Raw genomic sequence first — 22456 nt, 5'->3', positions numbered from 1 at the left:
CAGGGACAGAGCTTCCAGCTGAGCAAAGTGTTGCTGGACTCTCGCAAGCAGTGTGCTGTTCCCCCAGGATCGCTTCTCAGTGCGGCAGGAGGGTGATCGTGCCCTTGCTTTCAACTGGCCTGAGCTCCAGTTAGTGTCCAGTGTTGCTGTGAGGGCCTCAAAGGCAAGGAGCATGTTGTCCAGCAAAGTGGGGCCAATGATGAGGTTGCTCTGAAAAGGTAAGGAGAGATTATGGGCAAGAGAAGGACATGGGGGATGTAATTATGTGTCCTGTGGAGCTGGTGTCCTGCTGTGATTGCAGAGATGTCTCTGCTCTGCAACAAAATAAATCTGGCAGAACAGCTGCCTTTATTATAGTTCATCGATTTAAAACCTGTTGAAAACTCTGTGCAGAAAGAAAAAGGGGGAGGAGGCAAGAAGTCAAGCACAGCAACTACAGGGATGAATAAATGAGTAACTACAAAAGCTGACTCTCAAAACCCTTACCCATCACACTGGCATTCTTTTCCATAAGCGCTGCAACCGCCACAGCAGGAGCTGCAGATGTGGCAGGCTCTGTGCCTTTGCTTCACAGTTTCCTACAAGTTATATCAGCATTTGCTTCTGGTGGCACCTTCATGAGCACAAGGGAAAATGTGCTTCATTGATTTCCTTGCTGGAGACCTTGTAAACTCGTGTGTTGCTTCCTGGATTTGGGAAGTCAATGAAACAGGTCAAATCTGGTCCAGCTGCACTTGGCTGCTCTCAAAGTGCAGAGAGCTTTTGTGTGGTGGGAGTGTGGTAGGAGTAGATCTCCTCCAGGCTTATGAGACAAGCTGTCTCACATCCTGCCTTAAATAAAACACTGGTTTTCCAGCTTCTCTTCCCATTAATAGCAGCTGAAGCTTGTCTGGTCCTGGGGCTGCTGGAGTGTAACCAGCTCAGTGGTAGGGCTATCCCTGGAACTTGGGAAGGAGCCCTTCAGGGCCCAGCCCTTGGCTGGCTCAGGCAACCCAGGGAGTGCCTTGACATGGCTGTGTCCAGGTCCGTGGAAGTGAGACCGCCCTTTCAAGAAGACCTTGTCCCCTGCCTGACTACTTAAAACCACAGTAAAAGGGCTTTGTTAAAAGAAAACACAAAAACTCCGTGTTTCAGGGTACCCACCAACCTTCACTAAATGGATTTTGGGAAGAATTGCTCTTTACTTTTTACAAAGTTTCTGGTGTTCTCCCCCATACCATCTGATGGTCTTGATTGCAGGTGTGGTCCAGGGCAGCACTTTGTAAGGACATGTCCTCTGTTATTGCTGTCAACACCAACATCTAAACACCACCACACCAACAAAATGGCTATTTGGAGACTCCAGTGCTAATTTTATCCCATCAAATGTGGCCACAGGCTCTGTGGAGTATCAGAGACTCATTAAGGCTTATTGTCTGCAAGCTGCAGTCTTAACATGGTTTTGTCAAGGTGTTCTTGTGTCCATGTGTTCATGAATTGGCAGAAAATCATATCCTACAGCCAGTATAAAGCTTGTGTGTTTTCCATCTCCCCTCTTTATTGTGTGATCAAAACAATGCATGTGCTAGATTTTATTTGCAACTTGCTCCAACCCCATCCCTACTGTATGGCACTGTGTCCTCCTACATTCTGTAAGTGTTTTAAAATATGAAGAATTTGGGCCTTTTCCCAGAACTGGGACTGGTCAGGAAACAAACCCAAATCCAGAGAATATACACGAGTTGAGAAATAAGGTGTGAATCACCTTTTAAATGCTTCTCAAGGGCTGTGGAGAGGACCCTTAAACCTCCAAAAGCACTAGATCCACGATTTTCCTGCATGTTATTGATGGAGGTCTACTTAGAAAGCCATATCCTTTTTTTGGCTTCCCTGCCTCAGTCTTTGTCTCCTATAGCTGTTTTGGAGTTTCGCCATGTAAAAACCCAAACTCATGGCATTGGGAAGACAACCATGCATAAACACAAACATGAATTTGCTTTATTGCACAGGGCACTGTGTCCTGTTATTGTTGACGCCACTCCTGGTGGGTTTCCGTGATGTGTCTTTCTCCCCCCACCCTGTCACCGATCCTTAATGATGATGTAGTTGCACGCAGCCCCCCATGTCATGAGGCTGCGCTGCCTCCAACTCCTCTTCACCTTCCTTTTTGTTTTCCAGCTTGCCTAACATCCGGCCAAATTCTGGGATGCCAAAGCTTAAAAGCCAGTCTGGGTTTAGAAGTACTTATTTTAGTATTTATTTCTCTGGAAGAGGAGTAAACTGGGAGGGAAGAGGGGCTGCTGGATGCCCCGGGCTCTTGAAGCAGGCTCTGCAGTGGCAGTACTCACTGCTGGGCAGCAGGAGCTGTCTCACAAAGCTGACCTGCTGGGCATCAGGAGCCACAGACCGACTGACAGTACCAAGATTTTAAGGGGTGTAAGGGAAATAGTGACGGTAAATCAGGTACTGTCTACATGCCTGCTTTCATGCAGAATCAGGTGTAACCTGGAGGAGGTGAGTTGGGCTCACGAGTGCACTCCTGCTCACTACAGAAATGAGCTGTGAATGAGCAGCCCAAAAAGATTTTTAGTTTTATAACAAGCAGAATAAAGTGTTCCTTCACGAACTTCTCAGTCATGCGGTACGAGTTCCTGCTGCCAGATACCCTGGGATGCCAGAAGCATGAACGTGTTCAGTAGGCAAATAGAAAAATTTGTGGAAGGGTAGTCCACAAGGGAGTGAAGCAGAAACGCAGGCAGATGATGTCTAGCTTGGGAAGTCCCCAAGCCACAGACTGCTGGCAGCTGGGAGAATGCAGTGGGGAAAAGGTCAACACGTTGGCCTGGCTTGTCCCCTGCATGTCCACCCCCGAGCTGGGCTCGCTATGGCTGCTCTGCTGGCCCCCTTCTGCCTCCCTGCCCCAACAAAGGTAGATCTGGGGTAAAACGGATCCTTGAGGTGCTGGAGCATGTCCGAAGAAGGGTAACAAAGCTGGTGAAGGGTCTAGAGCACAAATCTTACTAGGAGCGTCTGAGGGAGCTGGGGTTCAGCCTGGAGAAAAGGAGGCTGAGGGGAGACCTTATCGCTCTCTACAACGACCTGAAAGGAGGGTGGTGAGAGGTGGGGGTCGGTCTCTTCTCCCAAGTAACAGGCGATAGGACAAGAGGAAAGGGCCTCACGTTGCACCAGTGGAGGTTTAGAGTGGAAAAATTTTTACACTGAAAGAGTTATTAAGCATTGGAACAGGCTGCCCAGGGAAGTGGTTGAGTCACCATCCCTGAAGGTATTTGAAAGACGTGTAGATGTGGCAGTTAGGGACATGGTAGTGCTAGGTTAACCATTCGAGTCGATGATCTTAAAGGTCTTTTCTAATCTAAACGATTGTATAATTCTTACTTAGGGGCAGCTTCAGAAGCCAGAACGTGGAGATAAATCATTTTTTCTTTGCTTCTCTGTTGCCTGTGGAAGGAAAGGGGAAAAGGCAGATGATGTACTGGTGGCTAGCAGCATGATCCACCAAATAATCCATATGCTTACGTTCATTGAAAACTAGGTTTAACGGATGTCTTGTTACTGGTAATTTTTCAAATGAAGTTATATTATTTTGAAGAGCAGCAGAATAAGGAGTAAATTGGAGACTTTCTGTGGCCTTTTTGCAGCTGCCCTGCTGTCTGGAAGTCCTGTCATGGTAACATGAGTAACTTTAACTCTGGCATTTCCTACTGTAAAAACTGTTATTCTAGGTGGTTTCTAAAGTAATGTCTAGGGGTGTAGTTGCATGTACGGACTTCCTAACTTTTCTTAGAGGCAATCTCTCCATGCTCTACCCTGTGCTATGTTGCCATCCCTTTCTGGCCAGGCTGAGTCCTTTTCCTCCCACACCCAATTTTTTACCAGGCCAAGTATCTTTCGGCTCTGCATCAGCTTCAGTAAATCTGTGCGGCTCCTTCAGTGACTGTGGAGCTCTACCCTCACCCTGGGAGCTGCTCCAGCAGTTGCAAGCCATGCCAGGAGGACAAAGCACTGAAAACACAGGATGTTCCCTGCATTGCTCCCCAAATTTAAAGCCAGATCTCAGCTGGCTTTGTACGCATTGAATGTAAGCATCTCTGGGGGCATCAATGGTCCCCTCAGCACAGCTGCCTGTGGGAGGCGAGACAAGGGTGGTGAGCACCCCTGGGCACATGGAGGGTGCAGCTGGCAGCCACAGATGCTTCGATGGGACTGCTAAGTTCTCAGGAGGATGGTGTGAACAGCTTGAGAAGGGTTTCCATGCCATCAGCCTGCTCACCTTTCCCCAAGGAGCTGTGCCTTTGCCCCTCTGTCTCACCTTCCCTGGGCAGGTAGGATGGCTGAACGAGTTGCTGAAAGCTCCTGCTGCCATGCTAAGGTGCTCATCTGCTCAAAATGCTGGCAGTGGCTGGCCTTGGCAGGGAGGATGCATTTCCCCATGCTGACAGACACTTCTCAAGTCAGAACAGCTGTATACACTGCGTAAGGAACGACTAAAGCCCGGACTGATGCTTTTCAGATGGCCTGCAAAACCGCCCTCCACACCTTCCCTTACTGTCTGGTTCCTGCATAAGGTGTTAGTAGATTCTGGTCAGATCATACAGGAGGAGCCCCATATTGCTACCGTGGATGAGTTAGTCACCAGCCATCCACTGTATTTATATGTCTGCAACAAAACCCAACAGATCCTGCAAGATGTACAATTTTTATTTTTTTTATCAGGTTTTGCAGATGTAAAGGAGAGTTGCTCTGCTCTATGGGAGGATCCTTAATGCCATACCTGTGCAGATTTTCAGCATCTTCAATGGTCTCAGGCAGAGTCTTTCCCTTCATCTCAGGCAGGAGCAAAACCAAGCCACCATCAATTAAAATAACCACAGCTGCAAACGTAGAAGAAGCATCAAAAAGGCAACGCAATGGTCATGCCCAAATTTAATTTCAAGTCACTAATTAATTCTCATTGAGACACAGCTGCCCCAACGATTAAATAAGGACTCTTCAAAGTTATAATAACACTTGGCTTTTTATCTATGTGATTCTCATTTTTCAGAGTAATTGCTGATGTTTCTGAGGTGCACGTGAGACCTGGAAAGCTGTCCTGGGTCATAGACCCAGACATGGTCTGGCTCCCTTGCTTTGTGCACAGAATGCAAAGGAAACAGGTTTTGGCTTTGGTTCTCCAGCTGGCATGAGATTGGGATGACACTACCTTTTTTAGGTAGATTAGGACATTCACAAAGGGTTGCTACCAGCCCACCTGGCCAGTTTCACCTTCTGATTAGTTTTAGACCCTTCTATGACCATAGTCAGGGCAGATGGTGCATGCAGGCACACGGATTTGAATATGCGCAGTAGCAGACACTCAAGGCAGCCCTTTTTTTAGGATAGCAGCCTTAACATTAGGGCTGATATGCTGCTTTGCCATCCTAAATTGCCATGGGATCCTAGAAAGAATGGGCCCCCTGAGGTGCCAGCAAGAGGTGGAGTGTGACTTTTGTGTAGGGAGACAAGAGGCCATCCTGCTCCGACCTCAGATCCCATAACCACCCTGCAGATGAGAGGGGCAGAACCCAAAGATGTTCCTCGCTTGGGAAGGGCTCAGCAGGAAGAAGTCAGAGCTTGAAAGAGCTGTCCGAAAAGCATGGGGTCCCCTCCACTGCAGAAGGGGCTAAGGGGTGACTTTGCTATGACTTGCAAACACCCAGCTGAAACAGACTTTCCAAGCTGTATCTTACATGTGTACACATGCATATGTGCAACTGTCTACATTTTTAAATGTGGGAAATAGATCATCAAAGTCATTCATCTAGGCTGTGGCCAACTGATCCATCTGTCAGCTCTCTTACCAAAGACGACCAGGGGCAGCTCATGCCAGAGCTCGGCTAGTCTGTACACAAGGAAGGGTGTTATGATCCCACCGAGGTCGCACATGGACGAGCAGACGAGGACTCCCAGGTTCCTGCAAAGTACACGCACGCACATGTGCACACACGTGTGTCACCAGCTCTGCACCGTCCAGCTCTGCACCGCAGCGCCCTGGCAGGATCCACAAGGGTTCTCCCACCCCTGCTGCTGGGATGAGACGGGCAGCACCCTGTCCAGGGGATCGGCAGCTGATGGAAGGAGGGATGAGCCATGAGCTTCGGAGAGGACAAGACAGATAACACCCCGGGGCTTAGAAAGGCCCGGCCCGCACTGTCGTGAACATAATCAAAAGAGAGCACAAGGCAGAGCATTCCACAGAGAATTCCACAGAGAAATACTACAGGATGAAATGGGTGAGGAGGAAGAAAGTTATACAAAGCAAGACCTTAAGACTAGCGCTATATTGGAGGAGAGATGTTAATGACCAATTGGCTTCTCGTTCACTGGAAGGCATCTGGGAAGGTTTATTACACATTCCCTCAGAAACCTGCTGCCTCAGTTCTGGGGGAAGGGGCTTTGGCCAGGGAAGGTGGTGGGTTTCCTCTGCACCACCTGGCAGCTCTCCTTCACCTTTGCAAGGTGTATTTTACACATGCAAGGTCCTTCTCCACGGCAATGCATGAGCCACAGGCTCCCCAAATGCATCCACAGCCGTGAGTCGGCCTCTCGCGGTCTCTCCCAGAGAAACACCCAGGGCTGTTACCAACCAACAGAAGATGGTGAGCTCACCTGAGAAATGTTGGATACAGCTCAGGATTTACCACACAAATAATTTCGTAGCACATGGTAATTCCCATCCTGCCCAAGCAAGCTGCAGTCATTTTAAGCCAATAAAGAGCTGGAAAGACATTGCATGCATTAAGGTTGGAATAGAAAACTACGTTTTTTTCTGCTCTTGACATAAAACAGCATTAAAGATTTAATTTAAGGAAACAGTGTATTTGCTGTCAAGAAAAGTCAAGAGGACAACCCATGTTGGTGTTCCGTTTCCCTCAATTAGAATTCATAATGCACTTGTCTTGCGATTCAAGCAAATAGCCAAGACAAGAATTTGCTACGTTGCTGTCACGGAGAGGAGAAATCAATGATACAAACTAGTTTGTTTGGGTTATCCAGTGCATTAACAAGAAGCTTATGCAAGACATAATTTCTTGCTTGCAATAAAACTAATCAGAGGGCAGCTGGGTTGTTTGGTGTTGAAATCTGCTTGTCAGCAAGGTACTCCATGCTTTTGCACAGAGGCCTCTGATGGCTTTCAGACTGGGACAAGCTTGTGTTGCCTCCCTGTCTCTCAGTGTGTGCTCCACGATTGCTTTCACACCTGGAGCTACAGACGGTTGCTGCAAATAAACGAATATCCCAGCCCTGCACGTAGAATCAGTCCAGGACACCTCTGTGTGCCACGTGGACTTTTAGATCCCAAACTGACCTTGGATCGTGGCTTCAGATGTTTCAGCTATGAGCACACTTGGAGCATTGAGTTTCTCCCTCGTGTAGCCAGCTGAGGGATGCATCAAGCCCCGGACAGTATTTTACTGACTCATAGCTGCCTTTCCAGAGCTGAGACACCAGCCACTGCGGCACATGGCTTGTAGCAACTGCAGCGACGGGAGTCCGGGGCCATCCCTGCTGGGGCTCTGCCCACCCTGTCGCCCCTGCAGAGCTGGCCTGGGTGCGAAACAACCCTTTTCTGGAGGGTTGGGCGTTGGGCTATGGGCTCTGAAGGTGGCTCAGCTCGGGGCTGGTGGTGGCAACACAGACGAGCCAGGAGGGCTGTGGTTTCTGCTGGTGGGTGTTTAAAGCATGGGCTGAGCCGGGTTGGCAGCAGCAGCGTCTTCGCCGGCCGCGTCTGTCCCCGGTGTGAGGCACTCACCCTGGTACGGCTACTCCCCGCACCCTGGCACGGGCAGCGGCTGCGGGGCCACGGGACTCCCAGCCCTGCGCTCCCCCAGCAAAGCCCGGCGGTGCCTTGCATCGTCCCTGCACTCCCCAGGCGCTTGTTAAATTGAGTTTCCATTGTCTGGACACTTTGGGTTTTTTTCCGTAACATTTTATAATTTTGTCCTTGTCCCCCCGTGAACTGATAGCTGTTTGGCACTGTTACATCTGTGGTTTCAGTCTAGTTGTATTCCATAAAGAAAAAGGAAAGATGTTTCATTCTGTGGCCCCTAAGGGACATATTGCTTTGAGACTATGGCCTTGGAGCAAATTCTTAGCTAAATAAAAGCCAAGTGCCTGCCACTGTGGTTGCTCAACATCCTACATTCATGGCAGCAGCACTGTAGACGGCAGAAAGCACTTACTGTACCCAGATGGTGTTTAAGTGTGTGCATGTGCCCACACATTTCCTTTTTAGAAGCAGAAAACATGGGGATTTTTGGATGAAAACTGTGAATTGAGCACTCAAATCCAAATTTTAGGCCAGACAAAAACTGTGGACTTAACATGGCATGCTTCATGATCTAGCACCTACAGAATTGCCATCTGATTTGATGCCATTTTTAATTCACCCCGTTTCTTCAACCTCTTAATGAGCTGGTGTAAATGCTGATGCGGGGACATACACCAGCTTTTATGGTATTGGTCTTCATTGGATCGCAATACTGACATGGGCCAGGTTAGCAAGGATTGTTTTCCATTTTTCCAGGGCAATAATCAAGAGACAGGGAGAGAATTCATTGACGGAGGAGGTTCACATGACTCACTGTCTGGAACTAACGCCGTGACGAGGCAAGCACCACCTGTCAGCACATTTGCCACAGCCCAGGGGTAGCGACGGCCAATGCGGTCCAGTGTTAGCATGAGGATGAAGGCAGCTGGGAACTCGAAGAGAGCAGAATAGAGGAAATCCAGATACATGTTCCCAGCAGCTATTCCCATGTGCATGATGAGCCCCTGGTAGAGGACGGAGCTTGTGAACCTGGGCAGAGAACAGGGTGCAAATGAAGCCAAACCCTTTGGGAGAGAGTTCTTGCAAAGAACTGAGACTTGCAGCTGGTCAGGAGCAAAACAGGCTTCAACCAATGACGACGATTTAGGGCACTGAATGACACACCTACTGTGTCCAGTTCTGGGCTCCCCGGTTCAAGAGGGACAGGGAACTGCTGGAGAGGGTGCAGCAGAGAGCTACCAAGATGATTAGGGGACTGGAACACCTCTCTTAGGAAGAAAGGCTGAGGGATTTGGGTTTCTTCAGTCTGGAAAAAAGACGGCTGAGGGGGGACCTTATCAACACTTATAAATACTTAAAGGGTGGGTGTCAGGAGGATGGGGCCAGGCTCTTTTCAGTGGTGCCCGGGGACAGGACAAGAGGAAATGGGCACAAACTTGAGCATAGGAAGTTCTACCTGAACATGAGGAGGAACTTCTTTCCTGTGAGGGTGGCAGAGCACTGGAACAGGCTGCCCAGAGAGGTGGTGGAGTCTCCAACTCTGGAGACATTCAAAACCCGCCTGGATGTGTTCCTGTGCAACCTGCTCTGGGTGACCCTGGTCTGGCAGGGGGGTTGGACTAGATGATCTCCAGAGGTCCCTTCCAACCCTATGATTCTATGATTCTACGATTCTATGATTCTACGATTCTATGATTCTATGATTTGGGCTGCAAGAGCCTCCCCTTACCAACTGTACATCAAAATGAACGTGTGTTTTCTGATCTGAGGTGTCCTGACCAGGTCTAGAAATGAAGGTTTCAGCTTTTCTCCCTCTTCATCTTCAGAGTTGAGATTCTGGGAGAACAAGTGACAGAAGGACAAGAGATTACAGAGGGCAGGGGAGAGGGTGGTGAGCGTTGCAATGAATCTCTTCCTCTGGATTAATGGGAGGATGAGGGTTTTCATTTGCCAGTTAAGTAACTGAGGGCAAATTAACTTCTCCAGTGTTTTAGGGAAAGGAAACATGAAAATTTATATAGACAGTCTTTATGTTTGTACAGCCACGTGTATGAGGCTGTTCCATAACATGAAGCAGCATTTAAAAACATAATAATAAGTACGGATGTTCTGGAATTTTCAGTCATGAGGTTTGGCGAGTTTACTCTTAATTGATACTACTTAAAAGAAGAATTTTTCTTGTCTACTGGTTACTTTTGCAAGCCAAAAATGCTCTGCAAGGGTCCTAGGCAGTCAGAGAGAAGAATATGCCTTTGCTTTAGGGAACCACAGTGCTTTTGATCACCAGGCTGCTCCCTACTCTAAACCCATAACAATCCTAAATTCATAACATTATTTGCCGCGAGGTTTGCACACACTCAGCAAATGCAGTGCAGTCACCTGGAAAGAGAGAGGTAGCTTCTTCTTATTTCCCTTGGCAATGCGCTTAATAACTTCCATAGCTTTGTCATTTTGCTTTTGAGCTATTAGCCACCTGGGAGACTCGGGCAGACACCTGCAACACATATAAGCATGACAGCTATGGGGAAGGAAAATGCACTTTCCTGGTAAACAGAATGTGAGAATGGAACAGAGTTTTTCAGGCTAGGATCCTACAGTGTGTCGGATATCCACAGGCGGTATTGAATGCCGTGGTAGCTGTGGCTGTCAGTGATTATGCTCTGAGTCGTACTGCGCTTGAATAACAATGTAGTCTGATTTTAATTTATTTTTTTTAAGGCTAAAACCAGTTTATTATAGTTTGGAAAGATTAGTATGAGATAAATTCTCTCGACACATTTCAGAATTGCTAATATAAAAAAGAACTGCTGTAAACCTGATCCTTAAGCTCTTCCATGTTAAAAATAACCTTTCAAAAAAAGACCAAACAAAAAAACCATCCCAAATCTGTTCCCTGATTTGGTTATGGAATTTTCTAAGGAGCATTTTCACTCAATTTTTTTACAAATAGTCAACAGATGTCTGTTGATTGCATTAAAAAAAAAAAAGCAATTTTAATCAAAGAGTAGAAAAACTCACTTCTCACAGTAGCTCAAGTACTGTTCAAGAAATATTGACTTACTATTTTGTGATGGGTGGCAAGGACTCCAAACACAGAAGCATTACAACATGTTGCAGGTAGCCTCTTGCTCTTAGGTGATTCAGACTAAACCCTTGGGCAGAGAAATGACAGAAAAATGCCAGATCTCGTCCGATATCATCTTGAAAATCCTTCGTGTAGCGCTCTGGCCGATCCCTACAGAGATGCTTCAGCTCTCTGGTACAGTTCCCTGTTTTTATCGGTGTGGCTCGGTGTCGCTGGGAGTTGTAAAAGTGGACACTTACCAATAGTAGAGCAGGAAGAAGAAATTGGGCAGCGTGACCGCCAGCTGGAGCCACCTCCAGTGTGTAAGCGCGTAAGCCAGGGCGGTGAGGACGAGGAGTCCCACGGTGAAGGCAAGCTGGTAAACGATGCCCACTGACCTCCGGTATTTTGAGCCAACGAATTCTGCAACTGCAAAAACAAGTTGTACATGCAAAAATAAATTGGTTTGGAGAGCTGGGAGAATGTAACTCCTGCCAGCTAAAGCCTTGTGGAGCCCTTGTGCTTAGCTGTGCTCTTGTGTCGTGTTGCATGGGCGTGGGTTTGAATGGGAAAGCAGAGCAGGTCTGGGTCCCTGGTGTAAATCACAGGGCAAGTCCTGACCTTTCCTCCTCTGCTGGTCAGCTGGGATTTCACCCCTGCCTGCCAGGGTGTCAGACTCTCACCCATCAACATGGGGGAAAGGTTGCTTTCTTCCTCCCACTCCTTCTAGCTAAGAACTAAAAGGGAGAATAAAATAGACAGCTGGCACTTTGCTTGCCTCCATCTCCCTCCTCCAGTACGGCTTGGGAACAGAGCCTCCCTTCCCGCCAAGCATGTGAAATAGCACAGCACAACCCGTTTTGGCACCAGGGCTGTGAAACACAAGTGTTATCTCTCACAGCACCACTTGCTGCCTTTCCCAGAAAAGCATCATACATCTTTGCAGTGTTTTCAATTAGTTCTTGTCTCTAGACCTTGTCCTCCATTTTGGTGTGTGCCTCTCCATGTACGAATGCTCCCTAGTTTTCAGAGCTGCCTCCTAATTATTCCATTTATGTCTATGAGCTGGTGCAAGCTTGGGTCATAGACATAACATAATCAGAAACCTCTTTGCATTTAATCAAAGAGGTGCAGTTTGGCAGTAAATAGCAGTGTCACCGCTCTTGTTACACACGGTTCCTTGAAAATTGGATGGCACCAGCGGGGGTCAGGCCTGCTGCTAAACAGGGGGTTCCTGCCCAGAAAGTGTAGTTGCAAGCTGCCGTAACTGAGGACGTAGCCTGTCAGCCAGCCCCCCTTGCTGACCAGCCCCTGAATCAGGCGGAAGATCACTGTCCAGGTGTAGCTCGGCGCAAAGGCCATGAGAACCCCCGAGACGGCATTGATGAAGACTGTGACCAGGAGGCAGAGTTTGCGGCCAAACCTGCAGAGGGAAAGAAGAAAAGAGATGTGAGAGGCTCAGCTGCCGAGAGGGTAGGGTGGCAAACCAAAGGGTTTGAAGAGGCTGGAGATGGTCGCTATCCCCCTCTTCTCTGTTTGTTTTGAGTAGGAGTCTGCATCTGCTCTTCCCTTGGCAACATTTTTCATCTCAATGGGAGCTCAGGGGACTCCCTTGACCTGTGTTTTCAGGTCGCTGCTCACTTCTGGTTAATCACTTAGCTAGTCAGTTCAAGAAATGCTCTGATGTGGCTCTTCAGCCCATCTTTCAACGCTGCAATAGATTTTTAATGGGGATCTTGTTTGATAACTGTGACCTTTAGCTATTTTCTCATCAACCTCGACTGATTATTGAGCTCTTCCTGAAGAGGGATTTGTACATCCCTGTTATTTGTCATTCCCTCTATCACTGTGACTCACTGATAGTCAGAAGTAGATTGTTTCCAAAAGAAACAAGCTTAATGGAACACTGGAAAGGCATTTGTTTTCTAGCTGACAGAGATATATATTCAGTTAGAAGTATGATTTATAAACCCCATTAAATTAGTCAATGTCCACTAACAAAAATAGCATGATAATAAATGCCAGCCAAAATAAATGTCTTCTGTTCTCCACAATATCATCAGCAGATCCCATTGCTCAAACTTTCCTCCTGTCATGAACCTCACATACAGACGTTTTTGACTCACCTAAGAGTCCAGCCCAAGAGACCCTCATCAGACCATGAGAGGAGCCCTCTTCTGCGAAGGCCCTTTCCCAGTGCCCCATCTCTGAATGGCAGAGGTGCAAGACCTACGTGTTAGCACTGACCTCAGGAGCTGTCTCGGGCAGCAGGAGTGCCATTTCCAAGACACCCATGACTCTCGAATGCCAAAGTCAGCACCTGTGTGGGTGCCCAGAGACCGATCAAGTAAATGAGTAGGTCTAATCCCTCAGAGAGAAGCACATTTGCAAAGAGCTTATGAAACTTCCCCTGAAGCACTTGAAACGTTTGCAGGAATTGTCCCGCGTAATACAGCAGGTCGCAGCAATCTCATGCAGGGGAAAACCAGCACTCCAGCTGCACGCAGGCTGTCTGACAGGAAGAGGATGATGGTATCTCAAATCCAGGAAAGACAAAATTAATGGGTTTTTCCCCCATTTCCTATAGTAATTTTGAGGCTTTGGGGATTATTTTTGCCTTAAGCACAGCTCTCTATGGGCAAGGGGATTTTGTTTTGCTCTTGGGTACTTGCAGTGCTTTAGGACCACGGTGAACTGGGGCAGGATGGCAGCGAGCAGAGCAGAAGAAAACCCCTCTAAGTTATGATGGGCGTGTGCATTATCTTAGCAGCAATGGTAGCCTACTCCCTCATGTCTTTTCATACTTTTGCTTGATAATAAGCCTCGGTAAAAAGATCCTTCAGTATTTTGTCATGGAGAGACAGCATGTCAGAGGTAATTTTCTGTGGGTTTGGGAGCTCCAGTTTCTGTTGGCTTGCACAGCCATTTGCTGCCAAGAAATGCCTTTGCTAGTGAACATTATTGTTTAATCCATCTCCCTCCTGAAAAGGTGATCTGAAGAGTGGTGCCTCTGATGGTCATGGGATCTGCTCACTGCTGTTTCATGTCCTGTCCTGCCTGGATCAGCAGCTGATAAACATCCCTTCCTTTGCTCCCATGAGCTGTGCATCATCATCCGAGTGCCAGTTCTGGGAAAAAGGACGGAATACTTTCAAATTCCCTAGAAGACTGGCCAGAAAACAAGAATTTGGGTTTAAGGTAAAGAGAGGATGAGGGGTTGACATAAGTTTCTGATGCAAAAAAGAAACCAAGATCTTTCAAGATGCACATGAAGAAAAGCAAAAATTGGCATAAGTGTGTCAACCTTTGTCCTTCAAACCAGAGAAGGGACTCCAGCCCAGGACTGAAGAGTGGATGTGGGATCTTTGCTACTGCTGTAGCCATTTGATGTCTTTCACCTGAGAGAGCTTTCTGCCAAAGGTGTAGCTGCACACAAGATGTGGCCAGAAAGAATTACTTTAAAAATCACTATCTTCTGATGACAAATCCCTTTGAGCAGAAAGCTTCCAACACGGTCTCGTTCACTGACAGTAAGATAATGGTTAGCTGAGGAGTGGAAAGTGGTCTGTCCAATCTGTCCACAGATGAGCTTCTTCACAAGCATGTTTATCCATGTGGAGGGACAGGTTGGGGTTAGCTGGGATTGTGGTAGCCACTTTCCCCACAAAGGTGGTGCACACAACCTAACCAAAGATGTGTTTGCCTGCAACGAAACATGGGAGCGGGTACCAGTGAGACAAACACAGTCCCATCCTTATTTTGTGGCACTGCAGAAGTACGATGGGGGATGGCTGTGCCCCTTCCCGTAAAGCTTCCCCCGTGGAGGAGGGGGAAAGTGAACAGAAGGGAACAGAGTTGGACAACATCTGTCCAACAGAGGTGATTCTAATAAGCATGGGAGGAAAAGGCTGTTGCCCGTCAGCACTCTTGTATGTTCTGAGAATGCAAGGAAAAAAAAATTTCTCCAAGACAGACTGACTATACAGAAGAATTGTTTACGCCATGTTACCTTCACCTCTTCAAATTCCAGTCTTAGCCTCTCTTACCATTTTACTGAAAAATTTGGTAAACACCCGCAGGAAGGTTAGCTACAAAGCATTAAATTTGTTTAGAGTCTACTCTAAAAAAAACCCTCAGTGGGCAGATCTATGGCACAATGACGTTGTGGTGGAAAAGAGGAGGTGACAGATAATAAGATCTAGATCCGGCTACATACAGAGCCAGCTGACAAAAAGGGAATCAAAGAAAATTTAAGAAGGAGCAACTACTTCTATTTCTGTTTCTGAGAAAACCATTTCTATTTTGAAACTGATTTATGGCCATCTGGATGCTGTTAAAATTAATGTGAAACAAATTCATCATGAAGATGGGCAAATAGCTCTTGGTACATGAGTTATAATTTTATCTCAAACTCTGGGTTCACGATACCATTTGCCACTGTGAAAGAAAACAAAATCTCTTCACTTGTGAATGGGCAGATTCCCCATGGAGCCGCTGAGAGGCTGTAACAGTGGAGCAACACCATGGCATTTCAGTGGATTCTTGGATCACAACAGCCTTTGAAAGCCAGGGCCTAGGAACCACCATCTACATGGGCCTTTTGGATCAAGGTTTAAGTGCATTAATTTCCTCTTTGAATCATGAATGTTGTTCAGTGACATGCAGAGAGCAGATAACCAGAGGAAAGAGTTCATCTCACACCTGTCTACGTACTACCTACCTGTCTGCTATGTAGCCAATGCTCATGGAGCCAATAAAAAACCCAGCATTCACACAGGACTGGAAGAGGTCCAGCTTCCAGGAGTCCTCACACACCAAGTTAAACTGCAAGGGCAACCACAGTTAGATGAGCAGAAACATTCAACACAAACCATAGCTTTTTGAGGAGGGATAACGGAAAGAAAACAATGACATGCCACTACAAAACAGGCTCCAGAAAAGAAACCCTCTCAAAGAAAATCTCTTAAACTGACATCTGCAATGCATCTTGTCCAGACTTTCCCAAACTTTGCGTAAAAGTTACACCCTGGAAAACAATTGCACAATGGCACACAAGGAGAGTGAGAAAGGGAGAGGAACTTTGAACAAACAAATTAGAAAGTTCAGAAAAATCTCATCCTCTCCTCCCCACCCATCTGCTTGAAATTTGGAGGGTGCTTGGAGCATCGCTTCTTTCCCAGATGCCAAGGCCTGTCTCTAACCATGCCTTATCTCACTGCGTGAAAGCAGTGTGAGGTGCAAGAGGTGGCGGGGCTGCCGTGAGCTCTGCCGGGGAGGAGCCAAGAGATGGCTGTCCCGCTCCTCCTTAGCGCTGGCAAAACACCCAGGATTTGGTTGACTTCTCTCTGCAGTGACCGGGTACTCTGTAACTTGCCTGTGATTTACAATTAACAGGTCACCAACCCACACCCAGCGAGGGGAGGAGGGCAAACTGGTGTTAACGTCACTATAGCTGGAAACATTCATTCAGGTGTAACTAGACTTCAGTCCAGAGAGAAGCATTAATGTCTTTGGCTGCTTATTTAATCTCTTTCTAACCCGGACAAGTTTGCTGGGGCCATACCAAGCAGCTGAGATCGGTTTCCCTGGCTTGACTGATGCAGAGTTCGGCTGGGAGTGCTCTTCTCCGCCCCAACCCATCTGTCCCAAGGGAAAGTGAGGTGGAGTTGCTTTGTAATGGTGACGATAGTGAAGCAAGGGAATACGAATGCCCTGCCCAAGGAAGCTGTGAAGTAACAAGCATTGCATTTTTTTAAGAACGGGTTACAGAAACATCTGCTAGGCCTGGTTTAGGTATACTTAATACAGAGTTGGGACTGGAGGAGAAGTATAAGAGATCTCTCTTGAGGTCCTTCCTATGTTTCGCGTCACTACATGGCTTTTAGACTGTTAGTACTGGTTTGCACAGTTTTTCACTTTCTAAACTATCTGGTTTAGATCGTGTAAATTGGAAGAAAAGACCAGTGCTGTTGCTAATTCATTATCTGACAAATTTAGCTCCATCTTTTTCTTCTTGTTCATTGTACGTGAGTATGTTTGGATTATCACCCAAATGAGCAATTCCTCAGTTTGGGTTTTGGGGTGCTACCCTCAGGTCGGGGACTGAAATACTGAATTATGAGAATAGCCGTTGTCTGATTTGTGACAAGCTTGCAATGTTTTCCTCCCAGGGAAAGCAACCATTTCCCATTACTTATCCATGTAAATCTTTGCTCTAGGTCCCTAGCAAGTCCTGATATTCAGTATTTACCAGCAGTCGGGCTCAGGCTGTGCACCAAAAGCAAACTTTACCAATCCAACATCTTCTAGCTTCAAGGTGTGCAGGCAAGAGTGATTTTGCTGGACAAACTGTATCTTACCTCCGTCACGAGAGAGGTCCCTGGGAAGTTGTAGACCCAGCCGTCCCGGCAGGGACCGAGGGGGACGGCGCTCTGGTTGCCCACCAGGCTGCCGAGGGGGTCGGTGCAGCTGATGCCCGTGGCGTTCCAGTCCACCTCGTACCTCCTGCAGCGGCTGCCGAAACTGGCCCCATGGCCACTCCACTCAGGAACCGTGTGATTCAGCCGCTCCTCCGGGCTCCAGCCGCACCGCTGGCTCAGCTCAGCCACCCCGGGGCTGAGGCAATGGTGCTCAGGGGTGAATCCCAGGAAAAAAATCCCCACGTAAATGGGAACGAAGGTGGCAGAAAGCAGGCATAAGACAAAGAGTGTTTGTTTCTGAAAGAAATCAAATTCTCCAATCTGCTCTAAAATGTCATCCAGGGATGGCATCTTTGTATGTTGCAACTCATTAAAATATCTAACTTGGAGGCTTTGCAGGGCTTTGCCCTTCACTGAATGCTTAAATAACAGCCAAAGTGTTTGCTTAAAACTCACAAACAAATAATTAATTAACTTTGTCAATTGTCAAGCCATGCATCGCAACCTTTTTTTCTCAAATGCCATTTCTAAACAAACTTTGGCTCTCTTGTTTCCACTTCTGTTGTTATTTTGGTTAGTATATGACAGGTTTGAAATACAAGAGCTGATGTCTGAGATTATGGCCCTTTCAGTCTGTCACCGAGATTCTGCCAGTGCACAGCATGGGGTAGGTGATAGTTCCTTTGTCCAGTATTTTCAGAGGCCATAAATATTATGAAAGCAATGTTGCCCTCTCCCTCATATATGTACAACTGAAGAACTTTATACTCCAAATTACACTGGATGTAGATGACCACTTGCATGCTGCTTTGGGGGTGTAGAAGAAGACACAACAGGGCAGATTTCTTTCAGGCATCTAATAGCTAAAGAATAGTGCTTTGCCCCAAATAGGAAGCAGACCAGCCACTGCAGTATGAGTTGGCACTCGAGGTGCCCAGACCGAACTCGAAGGGGTTCACACATGGCTGCCCTGCACCTGAGGAGCTGAGAGTGGCCCCGAGACCCATCACCATCCCTCCCGTGCCCACCCTGCCCTCTGCCTCCTGCCCTGCACCCTGGGGAGGCGGTGGGCAGAGGCTGCCGTAAACCACAGCCCCGTCTCACGAACAATTTACAGCTATTTCATGTGAATTTATTAGACAATGCTAATGTGTAGATGTGTGCCTAAGCAACAGAGACACCCTCAGCCTCTTTTACTGAGGGGGATGATTTATGTCCTGTTCCCATAGCCACTGTCGCGCAAGGTCCTTTCAAGTTGCCCGTTTGTCTGCTCTGTGAACAATTAGCCTGTGTCAATGCAAGAAATGACGGAAGACTGGAAGAAGTTCAGTACAGCTGAACATCAAAAGTGTGGGTTTGCACAAAAGACATATACGGGCCAAGAATTCTGCCTGCAAGTTTTCTGCAGATAGATCAGTTTTATTACCCCTCTCTCTGAGCCAGGCTGTAACGACTTTGTAGCTTGTTTAGTGCTTCTGAAGAGTCCCTGAGCAGGCTGCTGTCACTTAGTTAATTTCCCCCTGAGGAGCACTCAGTGACCTTTCTGAGTTTTATGAAGCACAAAACTAAACAATGAACCTTGGAGGAAAATGGAGGTGATAAGTAAGGTAGTATTTTAAAGGGCTGTTATTAACAAGGCCTGTTGAGTTACAACTGCGCATACCTAGGAACTGTCATGAATCACAAATGGGACTGCTACTTTGCAATAAACATCTTTCACAGCCAAGAAAAGACCAGACCTTTGACCGTTTACAACTACACTGTTTACCTATCTCTGTTCAGGTCTGGTTTACATCAGAGGGAGGGAACGGGCTATTCCCCCCGTTAATGCTCTGGGAGCTCACTGCACCAGCAGATTTTAAACCTTGCACCCACCTGCACACAGACTGCTCAGCAGTGCACATATTTCATGCATTTGTTAACAGCTAAAACCTAGGTCAGCCAAACCCAAATTACATGCAACAAGAAGTGCATAAAGCATCTTGGAAATCTGCTTTACTCCCTTTCCTGACTCTGCATTTTGTAGTTTCATGCTAGGGAGAGCGAGAAGGAAGACTGATGCAAGTATTGTGTTGATACGCCAGTTACGCTGACAGACGTTTGTATCTCTGCTTTTGAGGCAGATTGATGCCCTTTCTCTTGGAAAACATGCAGTGACACTTGAGTATTTTCTTGTATTGCCAGTAAGCAAAGTATTGTCCTACAGTGGGAGTGACCACTGAGTAGCTTCAGATATTGCGTGACTCCCTCCTGTGTATGGCGACACCAGTCTTTGGGGAACTGAGCAGTCCATCCCACCCAACATAAGGGCAGGTGACTTTTGTCACCTGGACACACCTGAGTGTGTTCGTGTGATCTCTTTAAGATGTGTTGTAGCAGGGTCTCTTTCCATTTCACTGGGGACAGAGCAGGGAGTAAGCACGTGTGCGGTGCTGCTGGTGGATCTGAGCACATGTGAAGGGAGGCAGTGTGACAACTTGCCAGGGTGACATCCATACTGAGAAACTGAACAGGACTGTGTACGGGCTCAAGCACTGTCCCATATCCAGCCTACTTAATCTTTACCGCCCTCCCTACTACTGTTTTGCCCAATTCCCGTTAGCACAGTCCTCACAATGCCCAGGCAGGTTTGGGGTGGTGACACCAGACAGGTTGTTTCTGGTAGGCAAAAGGGGAAAGATCACTATGACTGGGAATGGTGTATACAGACATAAGTCATGCCATGCCCCATGTCTCCAGCAATAAAAAATGGTCCTGCCTGTTTGATTTATTCGCACAGATGCAGCAGGACATCAATCAGTGTATCACGTGTAAGGACAAAAGTAAACAAAGCCAAAGCACCTCCGTTAGCAGAGGGCATCTCTGCCTCTGACAGAAGACCCATGTTGACCTGCAGTGGCGAGTTTGTGAAACAGCGTCAACTGTGACAGGTTTACTACATATAATCAATAATCCCTTCAGTTTACAGTAGTGAAGCATTACCACGCTTGCTTTAAAATATGTCAGCCTTCCAAAAGCTGGAGTAAGCATTCCTGTACTCTGACCTTGCTGAGCTTTAGATGTATGCTCACAGGGTTGGCTGAAACGTGAACAAAGCGAAGCCTAAAACACTGCTGAAAAAAAGTTACAGATACAAGACAGGTCTAATCCATGCATAAAAACAATGCATAGTATATATAACTCTTTGTGGTCAACCAATAGCCCTGATTCAAAGATCTGGAAGCCTCTTCTAATTAAATCACTTCTGAAGACCAAGAAACTGAGGCAAGGAAACCGAATGGGCTAGCTCTTCAGAAATACTGGTTTTCATGTCTTTGAGAGTTTAGGCTAAAATGATTTACTAGAGGTGCCTCAAACAGACATTTCTATTCAGGTGCTTCCTGAGATGTTCTCCTACAAGCCTTCCTGCATGAGTAAACATTTCTGCATTGAATTCCTTCTAATGAGCCATTCTTTCATGCACACCATTCAGTAATTATTTTGGCTAGGTGCTTACCTATGTGTATGGACCTTATCACAGCTCTGTTTCCTGTGAGTACAACAAGGGTACAGATGTTTAACTGGCAGCTTTGGGCACAATGCTCTCTGCCATAATAATGTGTTACCATGGACCTGAGCAGGACATACTACGTTCAGAGGAATGCAGTGGATAATCACTGGAAACATCCAGACAGTAAGTCATGCTCCCACTGGGGTTCACTGCCTGTGCATTAGGGTGCATGAGACAGGGTGAGCCAGTCCAGTTTCTTGGTGTGAAGGTCCCACTCTCCATCTCCTTTCCTACAGCCCATTCTGGCAGCTTTTGGTCCTATACTCCATGAATAAAGTCAACTCACTAAGTAGGCATAGGCTGATCCTAGCAATTGTCTAGGTAGATTTATCCTGCGGTAGTCAGTCGTAGGGGCTTAGTGAAGGGACAAGGAAGCACCAGCACAAGAGGAGGGAGAGGACCACGTGACTGGGAGATGCTGGGAGAGTGAATCTGGAAAGGAGAGGGAAGGAGCAGGATGCCCTCCTTGTAGTGACAGGGAGATCAGCTGTCTTGTAGCTTTTGGTAGGGCTTCACCTGAACTAATGATGTCAGCCATGTAAAAGCTGAGCATCTAGACCGAGCTAGTTGTCCACGTCTGTTGTCCAGGCCTGTCCAGTCAATAGAGAAGGACAGGTATCTCCAGAAATATATCCAGATGTATAGCAGGAGCTTACAGTGCTGGTAAATAGCAGATCTGTGCACCCAGAGCTGTTAATAATGGTTGGAGCACCACATAGTACACAGCTAATCTGAACAAGATGTTGACACGTGGGGACATTTCTGACAAATTAACCAGAGCATAAAGTGCTGAGCACACAGTGGGGCTGACTGTGGGTGGCCAGGCAACACCTGACCACGCATGAATCGTGCTGGAAATAAAGATGCCTGCCAAAAAGTGTTTAAGTGAACTTGGACAGCCAAAGAGTCTGTGATACGCTAGTATTTTCTGTCATGGGACAGCTCTGAGAGCTAGAGATCTAAGAGCTGACTATAGAGGGAGCCTACACACCTTGGTTTTAGGCTGCTCAAGTTATTTCAAACAACATGTGTTTGCACTTGGTATTTGTTTGCACCATGAGAACGTATTTTATAACTGAGAGAAACAAAGTGTACTTTATGGTTGGCTCACATACTACTAACACATTTTTCTTAAATGTTAATCACACTATGTTTGGCAAAAAGCCTCCAGCTTTTGATTATTTGCGTCTAGATCCGAAAGCCACAGCTTGAGCTCATTTCCTCATTGAACTCTAATTACCACTTAGTATTGTGCAACCTACAAATATCTCCCTCGATGACAACGACAGTTTGGTGCACAACCCTTACTCCTCGGCTTTTGCTGTGGCATGGAACATGACGTGTTGCTGGAGTTTGTTCTCTGAATGTTTCACTTTTGCAGTCGTGAGGTGGCATGGCTTTTGCCAAGGGTGGGAGTGCTGCTGAGCCACTGTGCCACCAGTATTTGGGTCCTTGAGCTGCCTGAGCGCTGCGTGAGGAGCTGCTTAGGCTGGGGTGAGGGATGCTGGAGCTGCATGGGGAAAGGGAATTGGCCCTGGAGCAGCTTGGCTTGTTGAGAACCTGTGCCATGGTCCCCATGGTCCTGCTGCGTTGCTCTGACTTCCCAAGGAGACGGC

General features: G+C 47.1%; 1 protein-coding gene across 1 annotated transcript; it reads right to left on the bottom strand.

The window, feature by feature from the left end:
- Positions 1-3371: 3371 nt before the first annotated feature.
- Positions 3372-17641, bottom strand: LOC141740066 (solute carrier family 22 member 2-like). The gene is made up of 11 exons (XM_074578268.1): positions 17231-17641; positions 15592-15695; positions 12140-12294; positions 11132-11300; positions 10187-10301; positions 9537-9643; positions 8622-8836; positions 6646-6754; positions 5838-5950; positions 4772-4871; positions 3372-3438 (listed from the first exon to the last, which is right to left on the bottom strand). Exons 1-11 carry the CDS (start codon positions 17639-17641, stop codon positions 3372-3374), a joined length of 1665 nt encoding a protein of 554 aa, XP_074434369.1.
- Between the last annotated feature and the right edge of the window lie 4815 nt (positions 17642-22456).

This window comes from Larus michahellis, chromosome 3 (assembly GCF_964199755.1).
Source record: "Larus michahellis chromosome 3, bLarMic1.1, whole genome shotgun sequence".
NCBI lineage: Eukaryota > Metazoa > Chordata > Aves > Charadriiformes > Laridae > Larus > Larus michahellis.
This window is presented reverse-complemented; position numbering and strand designations above follow the sequence as displayed.

Coding starts and splice junctions, on each gene's coding strand:
- LOC141740066 (XM_074578268.1), bottom strand. CDS start 17,641: ATGCCATCCCTGGATGACATTTTAGAGCAGATTGGAGAATTTGATTTC. Junction 6,755..8,621: donor CACGGCGTTAGTTCCAGACA/GTGAGTCATGTG, acceptor ATGTCTTTCCAG/CTCTTTATTGGCTTAAAATG. Junction 3,439..4,771: donor GATGCTGAAAATCTGCACAG/GTATGGCATTAA, acceptor TTCCTTCCACAG/GCAACAGAGAAGCAAAGAAA.